General features: G+C 38.0%; 1 protein-coding gene across 3 annotated transcripts in view; it reads right to left on the reverse strand.

The window, feature by feature from the left end:
- Positions 1-672: 672 nt before the first annotated feature.
- The window catches only part of cadps2 (Ca++-dependent secretion activator 2), a 177274-nt gene continuing 154143 nt past the window's right edge, over positions 673-23803 (reverse strand). For 2 of the 3 annotated variants that reach the window (XM_055025422.1, XM_055025421.1), the window contains exons 25-27: positions 16800-16907; positions 9733-9837; positions 673-6305 (exon numbers count right to left, since the gene is read on the reverse strand). In XM_055025422.1, the coding sequence (XP_054881397.1) occupies positions 6135-6305; positions 9733-9837; positions 16800-16907 (384 nt within the window). In that variant the 3' untranslated portion in view covers positions 673-6134. The remainder of the gene's footprint in view (positions 6306-9732; positions 9838-16799; positions 16908-23803) is intronic. The other variant, XM_055025423.1, reaches the window with a different exon arrangement.

A 23803-nucleotide genomic window follows, 5' to 3' on the forward strand; every position in this document is an offset into this window, starting at 1 on the left:
TGTGCACTTGGTACCAGGACACCCTAGGCCGGAGTTCGATGATCGATTTTGTCATCGTTTCATCAGATCTGCGGCCGTATGTCTTGGACACTCGGGTGAAGAGAGGTGCGGAGTTGTCCACTGACCACTCCGCACCTGGTGGTGAGTTGGCTCCGGTGGTGGGGGAGGATGCCGGTCAGACCTGGCAGGCCCAAATGTGTTGTGAGGGTCTGCTGGGAACGTCTGGTGGAGTCTCCTGCGAGACGGAGCTTTGACTCCCATCTCCAGCAGAGCTTCGAACATGTCCTGGGGGAGGCGGGGGACGTCGAGTCTGAGTGGACCATGTTCCGTGCCTCCATTGTCGAGGCGTCTTATCGGAGCTGTAGTCGCAAGGTTGTTGGTGCCTGTCGTGGTGGCAAACCTCGAACCTGTTGGTGGACACCTTCGGTGAGGGATGTTGTCAGGCTGAAGAAGGAGTCCTATCGGGCCTTTTTGGCCTGAGGGACTAAAAACCTCAGAAGAGTGTCTTTAGAACTCTCCCAAAAATACATTAGAAGTGTGTGAGCAAGGACACAACAGGACATCATTCCAAATTAAATATTCCAGCAGTTTTGTCATCTCCACAGGCTTGAATTCTCAGTCAAGAACAGTCAGACCAGAATAAATTTAAAAACAGAGAAAACAAAGACACTGTTAAATCTTAGATTTACATTCTTCAACAACTCCATCAAAACAGCTATTACAAATTCTACATTGTGTTTGTTCATGGTTACAACATTCAAGAGATTCAGAAATGTGCGAGACAGTCTGTCTCGCACAAAATTACATTTTTGTACATTTACAACAAGTTATGATCAACAGCTCAAAAAATAAAAAGCATCAGGTTCTTCTTAGGCTGGGATGAAATGAAGCAAACTGAACCTGACGGGTAAATGAAGGCTTTTGAACAACAAGAGAGTATCAGAGTTCAGCTGTGGTGAGCAACAAGCTGTTTAAAGAACCAAGATAAGCTGTTGAATCTGTCCTTCCTCACTAGTGTTTCTCTTGAGCATCAGCATAATATCAAACTTATTCTAAATGACATTGAAACAGAACTCATGAATACAACGGCTTTCAAAATTATTCACATTATGTGACAGACTGAAGTGGAAGTATTTTGATAAATTGTTTTGAAAAAAATTATAGTATAACTCTATAATAAATGTGTCATGCACTTTATTCTTTAGAGAATATCAGAGACCAAACATCACTCTGGAGACCAGGTGAAGGAGAACCTGGTGGTTCTGTTTGAGGCACAGTTATGTTCTACAAAAGAGTTCTGATCAATCCTTCATCTGGACATGGAAACAAGATAGACCAGCTGGAAACCTACCAATTTATATTAGATATATTAACTAGAACGCAATTTGGACCTGCAGTGGAACGTTTTCAGATGTTGTCATGAACTTTATTGTTTTTGATAAAACTTTTATGTGAGATCAACTCAATGTAGAGGATATTTGTGCAAGTGGAAGACAAATGTTTTATTACTTTTGTACAAGAAGCAATAGAACTGTCACTAGTTGAAAAAAACATCCCAGCTGACTCTCTCAAGCAATGCACATTATCAAACTGACATTTTTCAACTTAAAGGCACTAGCCTTTGATTTCATAATTTAAACATGAGAACAGTAACAGAGTTCTGGCTGTTTAACTGAAAACCATTAAACTGTCGTTCCTGTAAAGTCAAACAAGTGAAGTTGTAACAAATTCTCCAGGACAACACGGTTGCCTGCAGAATGACGATGAAACAATAGAATCATTTCATCCACACGATCAGAATTTCAATTCTACATTTATTGCCACAAAGGCTTTTTGTTAGCTAATCAATTTCCTGATCCTGTTAAGACAAACCTTATGGCACAGAACTGAGGCACTGCTGGATCAGACCATCTACCACTTTGAGCTGTTCTATGGCTACAAACACAACAGGAGGGAGCTGCTCCACCTAAAGTGACAACAGAATACAGCTGCACATGAAGGAGTGCAAGGATTTAGATTTAAAGTTGAATTTATTCAACCAAAAACTGACTCAAATTGTAACAGGCAAAGTTTTTAAATAAATAGGATATAAAATATTATTTATCCCTTTTGTTAATTTTCCTTTTTTGGGGGGAGGGGTGGGGGGTATTTCAACAATCAAATCCTTCTTTCAATTCCCAAGCAGCTTTTTAGATGTTTCCTCTGGTGTTTTAGTGATCTAACTTTAACCATGAACTCCACATGTTTGAGCTTGGTGGGCTACTTGCCTAATCTTTAACTTCCTCCGCAGATTCTGTGTCAATTTTGAATTGAAACTTACAGAACCATTTCAAAATGTCTTAAAGAAGTCTGAATAATTTTGAACCTAACTGTCAGTCTACTCAACTTAGCACAGCACTCTGAATGTATTTCAGCTGAAATATTTAATCATCTGACCCACCCAGACAACAGTGTTATTTTGTACAGAAGCTGTAGATTAATTCAAAATTTGTGATGCGCATTGGCAAAATCAGGAACAAGTCACCAGAGTAGAAACATCAAAACAAAGGTGTCTAAGAAAATAGCAGTTTTCAAACATTTTTTACATTTTAAATGTTTCAACTTTTTTGTGTGAATTTATCCAACATTAGTAATGTTGGATAAATTCATGAAGAAACCACCTAGTGCTTTAAATATTAGTTTGGGATGTTTTGAAAATGGTACATTTTTGTTTGATTTCAGTATGTTTACAGAGTACACCTGAGACATTTTGGAGTGTGGGGAACTCACAGCTGATTAATGTACCAGACTTTATTGGCTAGTCACATGTTTTTGTTAACTTTGGCCAAGTAGATGCAAGTTTGAAGGAAACCCACACCACATCAGGTGGATGGGGAGGAAAAAATAGATACTTCTAAGTTGAGAACATTCACCATAACGATACTGGTGAAACATTCATGTCTGCAAGAATGCTTTTCAGATTCTCATGAGGAGAATCCAGAACTTTTATTGTTTTTAGAACACTATTACTACACATAACATGACACTGGCATGTGGATCTGGGCCTGCAGCTTGAATCAGTGTGATGTGATGGTGACCAGGCGGCGATTGTGTGAGCAGTGGTGTGTGCCACATTGAGCAATTGCATCTAGAAGCTGTAACACCTAAAATATAATTACATTCAAATCAATTTATATAGCGCCATCTCGCAACAAATATCTCAAAGTACTTTACAAGACAGTTATTTCAACTAAATCACACAAAAATTCAAATTGATCCAAGTTATAAAACAAGGACTTTATCACCATAAATTAGAAGTGTGTGAGGGAAACTTTGTAAATTTAAGGTCTGGTGTGAATCCCCAGTGGTCATTCGTGGAGGAAAGGTGGGGTTCACTCTGTTTGTTTTGTCTTGTCCCAAACAAGATAAACAACCACACTCACATACCCTTAGACCTGAGGACAATGTAAAGATATCAATAAATCCTGCATGCCTTATTTGAGCCTTTAGGAGAAAATCCAGGAAACCAGTAGAGAAGACATTGATTCAGATAGAGAACATAACAGCATGAGAGCTTTTTGCTGCAAGGTAACTGTGCCATCTTCTCCACTGTATATGTATATTCTCCACATATATGTAATTCATACACAATGAGCTATTAGTAATTAGTTCCTGATCCTCGTTGCCAGATTGCTAGCAATAATCTGTCTCCTTTTTATGAGAATATCATTTTAATATGGCTTCATCCCCATGGAATTCCCTCTCGTTTACATGTTTTTATAGTTTTTCGAAAATGTGAAAACTGGAGTGACAGTCAACTTGTTAAGATCCATTTAGAAACAATCACTTGAAAAACACTGCAAAATTGATGCTCTGCTTCATAAAATATGGTCTTTGCCAAGGAACATCATCTTACAAAGCTTCCACTCACCTGAAAGTGCTATTTTTTTGGCTATTGTTCCATTTATGATAGTCAAAGTAGTATAGAGGTCAAAGTGTTTCTGTCACTCTCTACTCTTCAGCTTACAAGGTGAAATCTGAACCCAGTCAAATCTGGTACTATGTCATACAGTAGCAACCTTTTAGCTTTTATAGTTAAGTCTTAAATATATCCAGTAAAGTTTAAAGGAGTATTTTATTCATACGCCGTGTTCCAAATTATTATGCAAGTGATATTTTCTCATCACCCTTTCTTAAATGGTCAATGCAAATCATGGTCAGTATAATTTTCAAGTCATGAACTATTACAGTATAAATCACATTTTACTGAACAAAGCGCCCCATGAGAACAGTATTATTTTTCAAAAGTAAAAAACTCAAAATGCACTGTTCCAAATTATTATGCACAGCGGATATTTTAAACATTTTATGGATTGTAAAGAACTACAAATGGTCATTTTTTGTTCACAGCAGCGTTCATGTCAGCATGAGCCCCTTAGTCCGACCATCACCCTACTATCAACAAGTGACCATGAACTTTCCTTAATGGATCATTTTGTCATTCACATCATTAAAGCCGATTCATTAAGATCACAAACTGTGTTTGCTTTCACAACATGCTGCTAGGCCAGCAGCAAAAATGGGTGTCCTTCAAATAATCTTGGGATGAATCTAGCTGAGCTCAGTGCTACATCAAGACTGTAACGTACACTCAGTGTTTAAATGTAGGAAAGAGTGTTTTATAACAACCTCAAGATTATCTGCAATAGATTCCACTGATCAAATTATTTCTCTGACTAGACAGAAACAGGAGGGCAATCACATATATCTGTTCTGGATGTGCCCACAAACAGTGCTGCTTTATTTGTTTTGCATCATATTGCTGCATCACAGTCATCATCCAGCCTCATCCCTTCCTCAGAGCTGATAGATGTTATGGCTTTGTGACCAACCCAAAATGGAAAAGGAGTGCAATGCCAGAGAGAGTAAGAAGGTCATGCTAATCCAATAACACAAATTAAAAGCAAGTAACTTTTAAATATGATCTCCCAAGTTTTAAATAGGTGCATTAACTGAAAATATGAAACTAAGTTGCTGATTTGGTTCCGTTTGTGGTGCTAGTTCCTGTAACTGATTAAGCTTTGGGCTAAAGAAAATGGATATAATTTTTACATGGAATTATGAATCTAGTCCAGTTATAATCTCAGAGTTCTAACACTGAGTTGTGAGTGAAGAGAAAATGACATTTTAGCTACAGTCTCGCCATTTATTTAATCTTAGGTATCAAAGAAACTTAAATAAATACCTGAAATAGTTTAAGCACTTCATACTTTGTTAGGTTCAGCCCAAAAAAATAGAAGAAAGTGTTTGTATCAAAAAAGTAAGGTTAAAAATAATTATTTGTAATAAATTTTATATTTCTGGAAAGATTGTTAATTTCTCTTTAAATTATGACACATTGTGGGGACAATTCATTAATTGGTTGAACTGCAGGGATAGTGAAAACCTTGCCAGATCTCCTCAGCCAGTGCAAAACAGCTCATTATGCTAGTAAGTTTATTTCTTTAACAGGTTCTATTAACAGTGCATGAGATAAATGTCAGAGGTCGCTCCCTAATAGTAAAGGTGGCCAATCTCATCCTCATATTGCTCTGCAGTTTAACTCCAACAATGCAGGGCCTTTGTTCTCCTGTGATAGACATCCTGTCCCACAGCATCACACTAACTCCACCAAAAGCATGTACAAAGAATATTGGACCATCTTTAATGCAATTTCTAGATGATTTTTTTCTGACAAAAGTGGCAGCTCTTTAGGGAAATAAACAGATTGCACCAGTATAAAATAAACTGACTAGAAGCATTGCTAAATTGGAAAAATGAGTAAACACAAATTCCCTTCTTTTATGTGCTAAGTTTGATTAGTCAAAATATTCAATGGAAAACAGACACTTCAGAGTTCATGGTCTTAACATAGTGGAAATATTCTTCAGAATTACATGGATATCTATTTCCCTTTAATAATATTCAAAACAAGCATATTAACATTAGGAAGTTGACACGTTGGCAAATAAAATAGTACATATGCCTTTTCACTTACAGGATTAATTTTCTAAATTCATTCCTAGTATTTCTTGATATGTCAAATTTGGTGTGAGCTATTAAGTGTAAAACAAAGTAGTGACATGTCAGAGAGGCTGCTGGAGGCGTGTCTGGGTTTAGCTGTCCTCTTCATCACTGTCTCTCATGCTGATGCCCTCCAGGCTATTGCCTCCCTTGACTGCTGCTGTGGCCTCCTCCACCTTCAACCGGTTGTAGACGGTCTCGTAGTTCTTGTTGTTGAGCGTGCCATCCAGCACACCCTGTTGCCTGAAGTCACGATAGGTCTTCTGATGAGACACAAGAAAGAAAGATGGGTAAATAGGCAAAGGAAAGAAATAAGAGAGCATGTGAGGAATGTAGAGAGCAGAAGGAGGCAGTTGCTATTCACTATGTGAAAGGACAAAAGCTGGAAGATGGAGGCTGAAGGACGTTCAGAGGCTTTTTTGTGTGTTAAACCAGGAAGGCAGAGTGAAGTGTCTCAGGGATTTTTACTTTCAGTAGGGAGCTATTATCATTCCGAGTCTCATTGGTTTCTACTTAAACTAACAAACTATAAAAAGACAAAAAGCATTTCAGCGGTTTTCGCTTTCATCTCTAGCGCCTCTTCTCACAGCTGCTTTCAAGGACTTCAGTGCGACTTCATTTGCGTGATTTTTTTTTTTTCACTGCCTCCATTGTCAGTTGTGACTTTTTTTTTTCCTATGAATTGCTCAAAACGAAGAGCCACTATTTAGTCACACAAAGATTTAGGGTTTGAACATCTTGGTCTGCTGAGGCTCCTGTGTGGAATTTTGACATTCTCTCTCTGCTTCACGTTTTCCCTCCGCTGTCCTCAACCTAGAGACAGACCTTTGATAATTTGTGTGAGGTTAAATTTTCAGCGAGGTCTGCTTCAGTCCACTGCTGGAGCTCTGATTAGTCAAATTTATGAGTATTGTACATTTCAAATAGAAATTACAAAAACAAATAGAAAAATTAAGAGTGGTGATAAGCCTTTCAGTGATTTATAAACTAGCACAAGTATATAAAAGTCTGTTCTCTGAGCAACAGGAAGCCAGTGGATATTAAGCAGGATGGGTCCCAGGATTGAACCTTAAGGTACCCCACATATAACTTCTGTCTGATAAGAAGTTATATGTTGACTCAAAGAAATCCTGTTGTTTATGTAAGATTCAAACCAGCAACTGGAGACCAGTTCTGATCTGGAGAGTAACCCTAACTCTCCAATAAGTCACCGTCAATAGTGTCAAAAGCTACACTGAGATCCAACAGAACCAGCACTGAGGTTCTTCCACAGTGCTTGTTCTGTGAATGCCATTGAACACTTTGACAAGGGCAGTGGTAACCATGGAAACCAGCCTGGAGGATGTCAATGTGGTTGCTCATCTTTTAGAAGCTGTTTAAATGTTGGAACCCTTGTCAAGGTTGTTCCTTTATATCAACTGCTGTTTTTAAATAATGGGGGGGAAACCTGATGAGAGCAAAGAGTTTATTATGTGAATCAGACAAGACTGTAAAACCTTTCTTAAGAAAAGTTGTGGGTAGGATATTCAAACAGCAGTGGGAGAAGCTTAACTGATGGTTGAGTTGGTGGAATTGTGTCATTTTCTACAAATTTTTTATAATTGCACAAACATTGCTAATCTATTTAAATTTGAACTAAAAGTTTCTCTGTAAAGAAGTTGGCAAATTTACTGCTAGTCCTGTTAGAGTGGAGTCCAGCTGCTACAGTCACAGAACGGTTTGTTAACCTGAAAATTGTGGTAAATAAAGCACAAGCTTCACTAATGTTTTAGTTTATGATTTCGAAAGAACGATTCTCTTTAAAGCGTTGAATGATAGCTTTGTAGATTTCATAATGAAGATGGAATCGAATTTTACACTATTTATCTTTGGCCCTTTGGCAGAGGCTCCTTTTACATCTCACTAGTGGAGATGTGAAAGGAGTCAAGCCTATGTCTGCTGGGACATAGGCTTGGTCCCACCAGACATGATCTTTGTTTTAACAGGAGCAACTATCTCAACTATCAGAGAATTTAGAAGTGAAATTATCAACCAACTCATCTACTGGGTTACAGAATAAAGGGAGGTGGAACCTTATTTAAAAAAAGTTTTAGCTGTGTTATCTTTATGTCTTGTAATGACATCTCTCTACCTAAGTGAGTCAACAGAAATGGCACTTTCAAAGATAATAGAACAATTATCAGAGTTGTCAACATCACTTACAGAAATCTTGGAAGTATTTACGCCCTGACAGTATCTAATTTTGTCCAGTGTGTCCTTGAATATGTGCTGCATGTTCAAAATGTTGAATGGAATTATTTTGGAAGAACTTTCCTGAGATCAGCCATCAGACAGAACAGTATATGCTTAATTTGTGCTTTATTTACATGGATTTAAAATATTTGGATGGTAGACAAGAATGGACTGTATAGAAACATATGTTATATTGCAGAACCAGCATCAATAAAATAATCTACATGATTGTTAATGTGTACCATTATATTTATTGTATGTAATACATTCAGTCATAACATAACAGTTATAGTATTTGGAATTAGCTAAGCAGAAACACAACTCATCTACTTTTTTATTTAACTAAAAAAAATCAGGCTTTGGCAAGTTAGAAGGTCCTAGGTCAGGAGACAGCAGTCCTCGGTTGTCACGGTCCTGTAGCAACACTCGAGGAGTGTTGCAGGGATGCAATATTTGGATGCATCCCTGCTCCAACACACCCAAATCAAAAAGCTGAATAAAATTTCATCAAGTTCTGCAAACTTGAACATTTTATTTGATTCAGGTTTTGTGGAGCAGTGGTGCATCCAAAGTTTGCAGGAGAGTGGCACTTGAGGACTGGAGGTGCAGATCTCTAATCAATGTCAAAAATCATTACACATTTTCTTAGTCTGTAAGTTGCCATTACACTGCTTTAGACAGTGAAATGGCAACTGCCAGAACTTGCAGTCTGTATTTTACTTGGCCTTTCATGTGAAATACAATGTGTTTACTTCATCTCACATTAATCATGTCTTAACCATGAGAACCAGCTTGCTGATTTTTCTTTCTGACCATTGAAGTAAAGGTGAAATAACATAAATGTTGTTTTAAACTTGAATGAGGACATTGTCAGCTGCTATGTTTAATTAGAATCAGAAATTTCTTAAGGAGGAGAACCCATTCTGCAGTTGTCTGACAGCTGCTGCAGTTCTAAACATTCTCTAAAATAGACACTTTCAGTCAAAACTGCAGTCATTTTCAGCAGCTTTGCAGATAATTTGCATATACATATTAAATAAAGTCTATGTGAGGAAAAAGAAGTGGGGATAAATAACCCACGGAACAATGGGGTCATCTAAATTTGAACTTATGTAAAAAGTCATAACTGACCATCTTTAATGACTTCATTTTATAAAAAAAAAACCCTGATAAATGAATGAGAACTAAGTCATGTCGGAGGTGTGACTTCAGCTCAGCCATAAACATGTTTTAACCTCTGTGATCTGAACTAGTTCTTCTTAAACACTCTAGACCCACTATGTAATTGAAGTTTTTTTTCTAAGAAGCTGTAAACCCACTTTGGTCTTGTAGCCTTTTGGATTAGCGACTAGGTCAGGCCTATTGGAAAAGTTAAGACATTAATGTTTCAATGCAGACAGAAGTTTCCATGCAGAGATTGTCAAGACAGTTTGCTCTAATTTAGAAGACTTTTCTTACCTTCACAATCTTGATGAGTACTTTCAGCTGGTAAATGTGGAGCTGCAGGTCCAGTCTGTCAGTCAGCCACACACACACAGTTCTCATGGAGTTTGTGTACCATTGCTGTAAGAGGCAGAAAAAGCATACTGAAGAGGACAAGTTTTTATGTGAAAGATGACATCAAAAAGCTTGTTCAGTATGAAACTTCAACATTCCTGCTAGAAATATGTTGACTGAAAAAAATTCAGGCTTTGACAAGTTGGAAAGTACTGGATCAGGAGTCTAGTTGCATAATCCTGTTTGTGAAGTTAGGTCACTACAAGCAATCAGTCTGAGGTGGGTCTATGAAGCTGCACTATTCCTTTTACAGGCTCCAATATCAGTTAAAAAATTATACTACATCGTGTAAATGCAGTGACAGCTGCTCAGTCCATCAAGGACACTCTATCTATTTGCCATTAGAGGTAGCCGTTTACTCACTGACATCTTCCTTCAGTGCTGCACACAACAGTGAAACACAAGGTCAACAAATCTGCAGCATTAAGCAAGAAAAGTCAAAGAGGGGAAAATAGTCCCTTATTCAAAGACTACCAGTTTAATGAAACTGGTGAATACTTCATGTCAAGGGAAGAGTTCAGGGTTTTGCTTTAAACTTCAAAAAGACAGAGGAGAAAAAGAAGAAAATCAGACCCATAATTCATTTGAAGCATTTAAATGTGCACATTACATGGTTTTATTCAGATACCAGCTGAAAGATAAAAAGCAGAGAAAAATCACTGTGACACATTAATGACCTGTAATATTCAGATCTACCTTGCAATCGAGCTGGATGGATCTGGATATTACTATCAAACTAATAATGACAAATTCTGTAATTACCTTGCAATTTAAGAGAACAAAAAAGGAACCCAAAGTTCATTTCATGCACTTGACAAAAGTCAGAGCATGTCCACAATCAATCAATGGTTTCATAAACATTTAATTCAATGTACTGTCTGAGCAACCTTTGATCTCCTCCGGGATGCCACCTAATTATACTCAAGCTAAGAAGCAGTTTTCTCTCAGTCTAAGCAGCAGAAAACGTGCTAATTCACAAATTAAAGTTCAAGTTCACAAACATTCTCCAAGTTGATTTCTATCCCTTCCAGAATTAGTTATGACTCCTGCTTTCTTAAAAAAGGACCTTGAGAGTTTCAAATGTTTTTTTTTTGTTTTTGTTTTTTTTACTAGCAGCAAAACTTACCAATAAATTCTGAGTTTCAAACATTGCTTTGTAAGTGTTTTAGCTAAACTGACTTAGGAAGCAAACCAGTCACCATAAGAAGAACTGGGATGAACTAAAGAAATATTGATTTGCCTTGTTGATCTTTGCATGGTTTACACATGTGTGCTACTGACCAATTTGCCAGTACCTTGAGTGACAAACATCAAATAAACAGAACCAATGTGAACTGGGAGACAAAAAAGCTACATGTCAGTCCATCAGTTGCAAAGTTATATCTTTGTGATAGGCTGCTAGTGTTAATATACATGCCTTATAAATATACTATTTAAAAAATAAGAAAAAGACAGAGAACTGACATTAAAAGAGCAGAGCAGGGGAAACCCATGAGAACCACCCTAGTTGTCCCTGGGAAAACTGCACCCCACGCCACCAGAAAAAAATTCCTGGGAGAACCACTCAAGCTAGACCCCTCTTTTGGACACACCAGTGGGCAGAGGCACAGCCACTGGACAGGGGGATAGGCAACAGACCTCACCTTTGGTGGAGGCCCTGAGAAGATAAAAAAAACCCAAAACATTTACACAGTCGAAATGAGCCAGGAAGCCAGAGCTTAACCCCTAAAACAATTTCAATCACAATTCCGTAAAATTCCCATCCCAATGAATCTCCACATGGGTTCTTGCAAAGGGTTACCCTCAAATAGTTCTTTACACTTTCAACTTGGGAAATTTATCAAAGCATTATGTTGTAGGATGTCAAAGTTTTTCCAGATGGGCATACGTCTGGGATTAGTGAAGGCTAGTTTTAGAAACTCCCACCAAGTTCTCAGGGAGGAGCTAATGTTGAAGATTTTGAAGCAAATCTGTCATTTTGTGTTTGAGCTAATAGAATGTTTGAAATCTTTATACTATTGGATAGTGTCCAGTTTACACTTAGATAGGTGTGTACTGGCTAAGCTAGTATGCACCTGGCCATTTGGCTACAACAGAAGACAGCTGGCTAATGCTGCTGGCAGTAATAAAGCATTGAGCTGGATCCACAGCATCAACTAACATCAACTCAAGTCATGCTCAGAGGTTTCAAAGCTTCATGCATACACTTACTAGCCTCTCTTTGGGAACATGTTGTGGCAACTAGGGCCATTAAAAAGCTGCTTGATTAAATAGTATCATCCAATTGCTCCAGATTTGTCAACTGGACATCCATGGTGTGAATTTGCCATAACAAAATGTATTGGTTAAATAAAAATATGGATACAGAAGTGGTAAAAAGAGAACAAATACTGATTGTCATCAGAAGATGAGTACGGGTGGAATGGAAAGGGTCTGTAAAAGCACTCAGTTAGGCTGCTTTGTTAATATAATGGTGAACTAGTGCCCTGAAGTATGATACGGAAATACACCAGTACTACCAACATTTGAGAGTTGTAGTCTCAGTTTCCTGTCGTTAGCTGACATGAGTGGTATCAGGTGGTTTTCTGCTGCTAGTTGATGAGGACTTTCAGCTGGTAAATGTGTATGTTTTCTGCTTCACAAACCCCATGGCCCCCAGAAGAAGTAACATCATAGTGACACAGCTTAGTAAATCATGGCAGATCATGGCAGAGAGGAACGATTATTACAAGTTCATGAGTTCAGAGGAGGACCAAATAATAATTGGGTGAAAAATCTAATTTAGTCAGTCAAAAAAAATAGAAAAAGAATGTAAGACATCAGTGAGCAACTCTCATCAGGCCAGAAGCGATCTGGGGGAGTTTAATATTTAAATGTTCAAGACTTTTGAGAAATATTCATACCTGCTAGGATAGCACCATAACCCAGGCCACACCCAAAGTCAGTGCAATCATGATTCAGCCCATTGAATTGTGTTATTGGTTGACTTATTTCTAATAGGCATAACTTATGATCAGTTGTTAGTGATCCATATGTTTGTGTGGAAAGGAGGAGGATGTCTACAACTCTCACTCTAGGTAACGGACACAAGCAAACAATTCTCCTTAATGCTCAGTGTGTGTTTATTCTACACATCTTTCATGATCCTACCCTGGATTTTCTGAATTCAACAATGAAGAAAAAGGAGAGGCTGTAAATGAATTTGATTGACTTGCTGAGAGGCACATAAACAGGACAATTCCACACTCAAAACACTACTGTTGAGGGGCTGATGCTGCTGTCAAACGTTACATTTGCTTTTATTGCTACACACAAGATGCACACGTGAGTGTGTGTGTGTGCGTGTGTGTTGCATTCATACGAAGGAGTCAGCTTAGACACTTCAAGGCCCTGCTGTCACCTCCTCCTCAGTGCATGACTGGGTGCTTCTGAGCTCCATTAGACTCATTCTCCTCTATCCCCTTCCCTCAAATGCAGACACACACACGCCCACGCACACACCCATCAGCACAGTGCAACTCGAGGCTCACTCTGAACCCTCAGAGGAGCCAACGGGTGTCAGAAATCCATCGCTCTGCTTCGTGCTGCTAATGTGTACCAAGTCCTGAACTGCCATGCCTAAATCACTGCATTCCCTCCAATGGGGAGATGAGGCGTGTTAGGAAACTGCCTGCTAGAATATTCTTTCAAATCTGAATCTTGCAGGTGGAAGCAGCCAGTGAATACAGCAGACAGCATGGGACAGAGAGATGGGAGATGGATGAGATGAGGTGTAAAAAGGTTTTTGGCTCCCGTAGAGCGAGCCAAATGCTCTCAGTGTTCCTAAGTGATAAACAGGTCAATAGAAGCAGACACTGTTTTCAGTATCACAGAGACCTCCTGCTGCTCTGAGAGTGAAGAATCAAACAGTAAAAACACCAGTCAGTTGCTTTAGAGAATTATCTCAAGAATACCCAAATATTATCAAATCACACTGCCAATTATATAAAACAACGGGATCTGGTAGTGAGTGTATATAAACCATGTTTATGAATGTAGAGTTTGAGGCTTGATTTGCTCCTGAATCCTGACAGGTTGGGTTTCATTGCTGAATATGTTGCCTAAAGACACATAACGCCTTGCAATACAATGTATTTAATGCACTGAGCTCTCAAATTTTCTCACACAATAAGCACAATAAGAACAAACTTAAATGTTTTTACTGGGACTTGTGTGATAAACCAAAACAAAGAAGAGTGGAAGAAAAATTATACAAATTGTTTCAACTCAGCAATCAATTGCATTTAGTCACATTTCATATCACTAAATAAAGTTCAGAGCAACCAATTACCTCCACACTTCACATTTTTAGTCAATATATTCCAACAATTAAATTATTCTCAGTCACAATGCAGCTGGATGGCCCTCCTCCAGGACTGACAGCATGGACGAGGAGACCAGTAATCTCTTATGAAGCAGCCAAGGGGAGAGTTATAAGTGGAAGAGAAGAGAGACAAGAAAAAAACAGAAGAAATTCTGTTGCAATGTGCTGAGTAGAAGAGCAAACATGGAAAAAGGTGCTCCACTCAGAATAGACCAAAATGAAGTATTTTGGCCTACAAACAAACCATTGAATCATTTTGTGAGAACAATTTCCTTTAGCTGGGACAGAGAAGCAGGTCGAAGTTAATGTGAGGGTGGATGGGTGGAAATAATTAATCCTGGAGCAGAAGACCTGAGGGAGTTCAGCTTCCAGCAGGAGAACCAGCTAAACATCCAGCCAGGGGTTGGATTAGGTCAAAGCAGATTTATGTGTTAGAGACAGAAGTGATCTCTTCTGGAAATATGATGAAGTAAGATGGTTGAACACAGATTACACGAGACAGTCCATAGAAAACAAATCTTTGCTAGATGTATTAGGTATTCGGAGAGTCATTGTGATGGGACAGCTGTAGCTTAGTAGGTGAACTGAAACATCATTCAGTTCAGGGGTGGCTTCAATTTCCCCCTTATGACCTGATGGGAACTTGGTCTTTGCTCTTAAGTGGCTGGTTGAGAGTTACAGTAGAGTGAAACAGAGTTTTACATTTTCCTGACTTTCTACGTTTTTCACAATATCGCACCAATTTAATTAGTAAAAGCCAACTTAAATAAACACAAAATGAAATATTTGTTTAAAGCATAATAGTAATTTATCATTCATGGATTCATTGTCTGTAGCCACATTCAGACCTGGTTACTGGCACTCCTGTTCTCAGTTAAGACATCACTTACTCAGGACCTGCCTGACAAATTGAAGAACACTAAACAATCCTGAAAAGTTAGACATTATGCTGACCTTCGAAAAAATTCAGCATAAAGAGAGAAACTAACTGAGGCCTATGTAGAAAAGATTACAAAGCCATTTTCTAGCTGAGGGACTAGAGTCTAGTACCTAAGCTAGAGCAGTGAGAGCTGTTTTGAACACTCGGTGGAAACATGGAACAATGGTAATGCTTCCCATGAGTGGACAATAGACCAACATCACACTGAGAAAGACAGCACAATGTCATCCAAGAACTGTAGGCCTCACTTCCCTCATATAAGGTCATGCCTGAGGGTGCCATGAAAAAGAGACAGGGATCAAAAAGGACATACATAGCAGAGTTCCAAGGTGAAAACCACAGATGCACAAAAATAACATTAAGACTGGACTTAGTTTTTTCAGAACTCATCTTGATGATCCCCAACACTTGAGAAAAATATTATGTGGACTGATGAGAGAGAAGTTGAAGAATACACTTTTAGATAGTGTGTATTCTGTTACATCTGGTGTACAAGTAACACCACATTTCAGAAAAAGATCATCATACCAACAGGAAAACATCACACCTGGAGCAGAAGATGGTGATGGTGGCAGTGTAATGGTGTGGGGCAATTCTGCTACTTCAGGACCTGGAAAACTTGCTGTGCTAAATGGAACCATGACTTCTCCTGTTAACCAAAACATCCTGATGGAGAACGTCCACCTCAGTTGGTGACATCAACCTGAAACCAACTTAGGTTTTGCACCAGGGCAATGATCCAGAACACAACAGCAAATCCATCTCTGATTGGCTGAATAAAAACAATACAAATACTTTGAAGTGGCCTAGTCAAACTGCTGACCTGAATCCTGTGGCATTACCTTAAAAAGGTTGTTCATGCTGGAAACCCTCCAATGTGGCTGAATTAGAAAAATTATGTAAAGATGCTATGAAAAGATTCACAGCACAACTTTTTAGCAGCAACAACTTTTAGCAGTTGTTGCTGCTAAAAGTTGCTCAACCAGTTATCAGGTTTAGGGGCTGGTCACTTTTTCACACAAGTCCAATCAGGTTTGTATTATTAGTATCATCCTTCATAACCAACACCTCCATTTAAAACCTGCATTTTGTGCTTATTTTTGTCATTGATTAATATTTAAGCAGTTTTAAGGAAGAGGTCAAGGACTTCTTCACCCCACTGTATTTGATGCGAGACTGGACATGGTGAGGTCATTCCCAATGCCCGACTGAGTGGGACAGTTGACTCAGACAGGCATCTGATTTCCCAACATGGAGTCATGTTGTTTTGAATTAGAAAAAATAGGCGTAAGCTTTATCATGTTTAGATAACCCCTACATTTTTCTTATTAGGTGAAATATTCCCATTGTTCAGCTACCAAACTGAACAAATAAAAATTGTGTACCAGGATAAAAAAAAACTACTAATGTTCTTCATTCTATGGAAAAATGTTTCAGTGCTTCCTGTCTTTGGCCTTCTTTTGTATGAAACACTGCACTGTCCTTTTCTTAATAAAAGAACAAAATCCCATATCTTAGTTGTCTATGTTCATGAATTAAACTCAAAAGGAATATTGTTAGCAGTATGAAAACCACAAGACATAGGACAAAAAGAATGGTTCAAAATATTTTTGTTTTAAAACAAAACATAATAGGAATACATTTTCTGTAATACTAAGAACTCACATCAAAGACCTTCTCAATGCAGACCTCATCATTGATATGATCTCGAAGGATGTCCTGGTTCTGCCGAACAAAGGTAATGAAGGTGTCCGCCAGATCCATTCCTGGTTTCTGGAGAACAGACCGAAATTAGAAGTCTTAACAGAAATTCACAGCAACAACTTGTGTAATATTGGAAACGTTTGATGCAGTTATTATATTAATCCATAATGACTTGCACACTAAATGTGAGCCAGTAAGCTTAGAAATTAGGGAGAATTTTGTCAAACATGCAGCCATAAAACCAGAGAAACCTGCCAGCACAGCTTTACGCAGCACATGGTGAGGCCATGTGTTGGTCTTTAGACCTAAACATGGCCACCAACAGAATCTTACAGTCATATGGTTATTCACAATGTCTCTGTCAATGCAGATGGTTATAATGTCAAAACTATGTGTTCAATTGGAGGGTGAACTACATAATGTCACCATAATGTGACTTTTTGGTGGTCTCATCCAATTTATTCATTTTATGCAAAAATTGCTGCATAGGAGGATATTGAGACAGTCAAGAAATGTAGCTTTTTAATGTTCACTTATTTTCAGACATACATATTTAATCTTATTTCATTGTGCATTTAAAAATATACATATTGAAAGAAATTTAATCACAAGACACCAATAACAAACTAAATACGTAATAATACATTTATTACATTATAAAAATATGCAAAGTATTTATAGTATAAATATATTGTATAAATTCCATCCATCCATCCATCCATCCATCCATCCATTTTCTTTCGTATATCCAGTCGTGGAGGTAGCAGCCTAAGAAGGGTGGCTCAGACTTCCCTCTCCCCAGCCACTTGTTCAGCTCTTCCAGGGTGATCTCAAGGCATTCCGAGGCTAGCCGAGAAACATAGTCCCTCCAGCATGTCCTGGGTCCTCCTCCCGGTGGGAGTGGTCCAGAACATCTCCCCAGGATGGCATTCTAACCACATGCCCCAGCCACCTCAACTGGCTCCTCTTGACTTGAAGGAACAGCAGCTCTACTCTGAATCACTCCCAGATGATTGAGCTTAAGCTGTTTAAGCTGTTGCTAAGTTCATATGTGGATGCACATATTTTCACACACAGACAACCTGAACAGTGGAGCTCAGATCAAGTTCAGTCAAATAAATTAGCTACTATTCTAAATATAAATTGAATAATGAAAACATCTTTCCAGTGCACATACTATACCAATAAGCCAGATCCTTTGTCCTCCGCTGCACTGCTAGCTTGTTTTGTCTGCTTCGTGTGTTCTTCAAGTGAAGTGAAACACCAGTAATTCCCTCTGCATCCAGATAAAGTACACCCAGGCACTCATCAACATTTGACATACAAAGAAACTCCATACAGAAACATTCCTGTTCAATAAAGACATGGAGGGATAAAGCAGTGAAGTGGCAGGAGGAGGAAGAGGCCTTTTGAATAATGACTAGTTTTCAGAAGCAGAGAGCAGTGAAAATACCTGGTAATTGCATGGTGCCATATGCTCAATCTTATTTCATTTCTACCATATGGATGTTGTGTTCATGTTCACAGGTTACTGCAATTAAAAAAATATATTTTCTTGTTCTAAAATATACTAGGGTTGTTATAAACAAATATTTTAATAATCTATTATTCTTATGATTAATAAAAAAAAGATAAATCATTGGTAAATCTAACATAACAGCAGTATTACTATCGCATATCAACATCAATCCACTTTTTCACATTTGAGTGTCCCTAATAACTTTCCTGTAGTTTAGAAAAGTAAATCATAACAATAATAGCTCACTTTCTAAGTTAACCTGAAGAAAAGTTGTACAACAATTTTAAATTATATTCAATTTGTGGAAGTTAGCAGAAAAAGACAAAAAAATAATAATTTGAGTCTTGTTTTATTCTCAATGTCTTCCAATCAAAACCAAAATAGAATGTGAGACAACCATTGGTGTCTTTTCACCTAACCTTCTCCCCTTCACAATAGTTCACATTCAGGTGTGAAATATGTACATTGTATCTGCCATACAGGCCCCCGAACACACAGAATGTTACTAACACAAAAATACATAACATGTGAAACATCACAAGTACATAAAAGAAAACAGACACAAAGGAAAAACTAAACAGCAGTGACAGACCGAACAATTGAAATACCGAGGGTAACAACAAGGGAGCAATAAGACGGCCACCACGGCTTTTTTTCACAAGAACAGGGGTTCAAATTGAAAGAGAGACTCCAGATCAACTGTTACTAAACTGTCTATCCGAGGGGCACAAACCAGCAGATAGAGTGGACCCCTGAGAGAGTGCAGGCATTCAATGATGCCAAACAAGCCTTGGCTAATGCTGGGTTTTTGGCCCATCCATCTTCAGTGGCTCTAACAAGTGATGCCTCTGATTATGCAGTTGGGGCAGTTTGTGAGCAATAGGTGGATGGTACCTGGCAACCCCTTGCTTTTTTTTAACAGGAAACTCCAGGATGCCGAAAAAAGCATAGAACCTTTCATAGGGAACCGCTTGTCCTTTTTCTGGAAATATGCCATTTCTTTGGTCTCTCCTATTTGGTGTCAGTGGGATTTTGATGCAGTTCATTCCCTATCACACCCAGGCGTTAATGCTTCTGTTAAACTGGCAGGGGCAGCCAAGCTCACAAATAGACTTGTAAAAATGTCTATACTCCAGCTTTTGGTTTATGTATTCATCTTCAGTGAGTTTAACAGATGAACTTTCACCTTGCCCCGGCATTTATAGCTTTTGTGTTCATGTTAGCGACGGGATTTGACTCCTGCATTCGTCACACACATAAACTCATTTACCAATGAGTGTCGGCATGATACCACCACAATGCGTTTCGCCACCCATTTGTTGCGACTGGGATGACATGAAATTTATTTTACGGTTCGTCCGTAAAAGTATGCATCTAAACCAAAGCTGCCTGCAGTGTTTAAGTTTATCCAGTAACCTGTATAAATATTTGCTCTGAACCGGCAGCTCCAGGAGGAGAAAAGTTGCCATTCTCCAAGCATCGCTCCCGTTATTTTAAGGATGCTTATTGGTCCTCCGAAAAACGACACACTTACATTCGTCAACAACTCAGGCAGAAGTGAGAACTCTGCACAAGCGAGTTCACTAAATGATTTAACATAATTTAACAAAGCTTCAAGGCAGATACATTTTCCTCAAAGAATTTTAATAATCAAGGTACTTGAATCATTCGAGGAATCATTTCAGTCCTAAAATATACTAAAGTAATATTTTCTGTAAGTACATGAGGAAAGATGCAACCTGATACTGAAACTATTGAGATCGTCAAGTGCTATATTACCTTCAGCCATGATAAAACTCCTGCATATATCAAACTTAATGAATTGGCCTTTGTCTCTTTAAGAAGCTCTTGGTTGTTCTGACACTGCATCTTCATCACTACAGTGCTCCTCTGTTATACCATTTACAACCATTCTAAGCATTCAACTAAGAAGTAGTTCTTATGATGGGCTCAGCAGATGTACAGATGTTTGCTAATTGCTGTTCCTGCTAGTCTGGATGAACTGAGTAAGGGAGGAACAGAGAAGGGTGCTTTGTGAGGCAGAGACTTGACTGAAGACTGCAGCGTCTTCACTTGAAGGCAAGTGTTTAATCAGCCCAAATGGTTGCTGCAGGAGATTAAAGGAACATGCATGACAAAATCAAAGCAACTCTCCAGTATGTATGTCTGATGAATGAATAATATTATAACATACTATCTTCCTGCTCTCCCTCCTCTATCTGCTTCTGCTCTCTGTCCTGTGCTGACTTGCATCTCTGTACATATCTTCTGAATTGCAAATTACATATCTGGTCAGTTGGTTTCTCAAAGCAATGGATCAAATTTTCTTGATAAAAATACTGGGCAAAGGAGAGCCCTCGCCCCCATGGGGCATATGCAGCCGGATACAAAATGGATTCCTGGGGGAAGTGGAAGATCGTGTGTCTGTCTCTATGGTTGGTTAAGGATGTTGAAGATGTGTACTGAGAGGGTGCAGGCATTTGATAGCAGAATCTCTGCTTTTTAGATTGTGTGGTTACCTGGTATATTTTGAAATTCAGAAAATGTCGGCAATTCAGAATGAATTGTGTTAGTTGCACTGGATAAATAAAAGAACATGATCCTCGCAGTGATGCCTGCTTTGTCCAGATGACAGTGGGTTTGTTGAAGCAGGTGTATGATGGCATCATCATTGCTGACTCCACAGCAGCAAGCAGACTGCAGGGGGTCCTGATATGTGTTTGTTTGCTTACATCAGAGCCAGATGTAAGCAGATAAAGAAGGTCGTTGAGCCTTCTTTATCCTCTGGAAATAACTATGCAAATAAGGATTCTTCATAGGGCAAAGAAAATTATGGACCACCCTGACCATTCTAATCACAAAGCTTTTTCAGATTCAGTGCAGTACAGATATTGCAGAAGAGCTTTCCTGTCAACAGTCGTCACCATTTTAATTACTCTTTGAAGTATCTAAATTAATTAGTTAATTTCCCTTTGGGATTAATAAAATATTTTTAAATTTGAACTTTGAATTTTAATTGAATTGAAGCCATGTTTCAGTAAAACATGATGCTGAATTTCCTACATTATTTGTACTTGTGAGGGCTTGAAGTTCATCCATCTTGTTAGTTAATCTCACATTACCCATTGTGATAGATTCAAATTCAAAAATACTTTATTGACTCCGAAAGGGAAGTAAAGGTTGTTAATTCAAATGATTTGAGCTTCCTTCTTCTCTTATCTTTGTTCATTTTCTGCCTCCTATTTAACTCCTTTGGGAGTTAAACCACACCTGAAACCTTTCTGGTTTCAGGTGTGGTAATAAGTCATCAGTGTTTCCAATGTTAATCAGCTGCTTCATGATGCAAACCACCCTGTTGCTATGGTTAAGCATCGCAACAAAATAGTAAAATCTGAAAAATATTGCCTAATATTGTTCAACTATACAGTATACAAAACAAGAAGGACAAGTTGTCCAAAACACAATTTTTACATTGCTGCCACCCTGAGAAGTGCAATTCTTGAATAAAACACATAGTTTTTATTCTGATTTATTCAATTAATGCTATTACTCTACCTCTTCCACATAACTTGTGTTTTTATTTTATCAAAATGCTGCTTCTCATGCAGAGTTTTTTTTTTTTTTGTCTTCATTACCAATCAAGAATGTGCCATCAAAGTTAAACTGCTTCAGTGTGGCAAACTACACTGCTGTTTAATGCTAATGAGATCAGAATAAAATTATATGGGGATTTCATTTTTAAGAAAATAATAGGAAGGAATGTATTATAATGTAGTGAAAAGTGAAATGCAGACAGCTTGTTCTTTTCGTGACAAAGGAGGTGGTGCAGCACAGTGAGGGGTCTCAGAGACTTCATCTCTTGTTCTTCAATCCCAAAGAGGCTTACCTGATTCAGGTTTCCTCCATACAAAAGACCAACAGGGGAAGGTAGGTGTTACACTATAATTTCATGGGAGGAGACGGTTGGGAAGGAAGTCTGGATGGGAACAAGAGAGCATCAGGAGGGGCAGAGTGGAGGAGTAGGCTGGGTTGTGCTGCCACTCTTCAGCTCAGGTTTAGTCTTCATGCTCTACTTTCCCACATCTAACATTTAGACACTATGGTTTAAAATATACCAACCAACATCAATGCAGTGTTACTTTAATTATGACCATGTAGCAGCTAGAAAATATTGAATCGTTTATGTGCTGCACATACTTTTATTGCTGCTTTCTTCTTCTATCTTGTAAATAAAATTTTAATTTTATTTTATAGTCGCAGTGAAGCAAAGTGCAACCAAGCGTGTTTAACTTGTAAAGCAAATATACTGATTTTATTCTGCTTTATTCCACAATGTTATAACTCCACTATGACTATCAAAGTACTTTTATTGTTCTGGCAGAATTCAACTTCAAAAATATGAACTGTGCAACATTAATTGTGTCCTCAAACCCTAATAAATCTTTACTAGGTGTTAAAAATTAAAGTTGTTTAAAGTTGCCACATGCAGGGGCTTTTATACATTTTCTTTGATTGTAGGCTTTTCTTATAGTATAGTCCAACAGTATTTAAGTAGATATGATGAACTACATTTGTATTCCCAAGATGGAATTTAGGAATTTGACGTTAAAAAAAATCATAGTAGGTTCAGATTTTGACTTGGAAATTCAAAAGTTCTTCACTTGAAAACTGACTAAACCTAACATGGATGCCTTGCACATGACAGATGTGATGGCTGCAGATGTGATGCATCTCACTTTGTGTTTCTTAAGACCTTCTGCACACACAGAACTACACAAATTATTGGATGAAATTAATTATCAGCTTGCATTAGTCGTCGCAGCCTGCTTATTTCACACAAGAGTTAAGAAATCCTGCTGGATTTCTGGCGTTATTATGGCTGCCATCACTTTCAAATCCAAGTTCAGACTTCAGAGGTTCATTAAGACCAAGCTTCAGTTAGACTAAGATCAGAGATTTTGTGTTTAAATATTGTCAAATATTTAAACACAGAAGTTTTAAGTTTTATTTTATTTTAAATATTGTTAAAATAAAATAAAACAAGAAAAGCGTAAGGTAACAAGACTGAATTATTCTTCTGGAAAAAATTATAATTTAAATCATTTGTAAAATCCCACTAAAGCTTTGTGGGGAAATAAAGAAGTGTTACTTTCCTATCAAAACCTTTTCTGGGCTAAATGTCCACCATTACCAAGAGCAATGATGAGCCCATTCCTAGAAACACACCTGAACATGAACATGAAACATGAAAACACATCTATGAAAAATATTCACCCTCTTGGATGTTTTACTCTTTCTTGCTTTACAAATCAATCATTATTTACAAAATTTTGCTTTTTGTCCAAAAAAATGACATAAACCTCACATTAACATCAAAGTCAAAACTGATTACTGGAAAATACTGCCAATTAAGAAAAAAAAAGAAGACATTTCACAAACTTCTACT

The sequence above is a fragment of the Poeciliopsis prolifica genome, unplaced genomic scaffold, assembly GCF_027474105.1.
Source record: "Poeciliopsis prolifica strain line A6 unplaced genomic scaffold, Auburn_PproV2 SCAFFOLD147, whole genome shotgun sequence".
Classification (NCBI taxonomy): domain Eukaryota; kingdom Metazoa; phylum Chordata; class Actinopteri; order Cyprinodontiformes; family Poeciliidae; genus Poeciliopsis; species Poeciliopsis prolifica.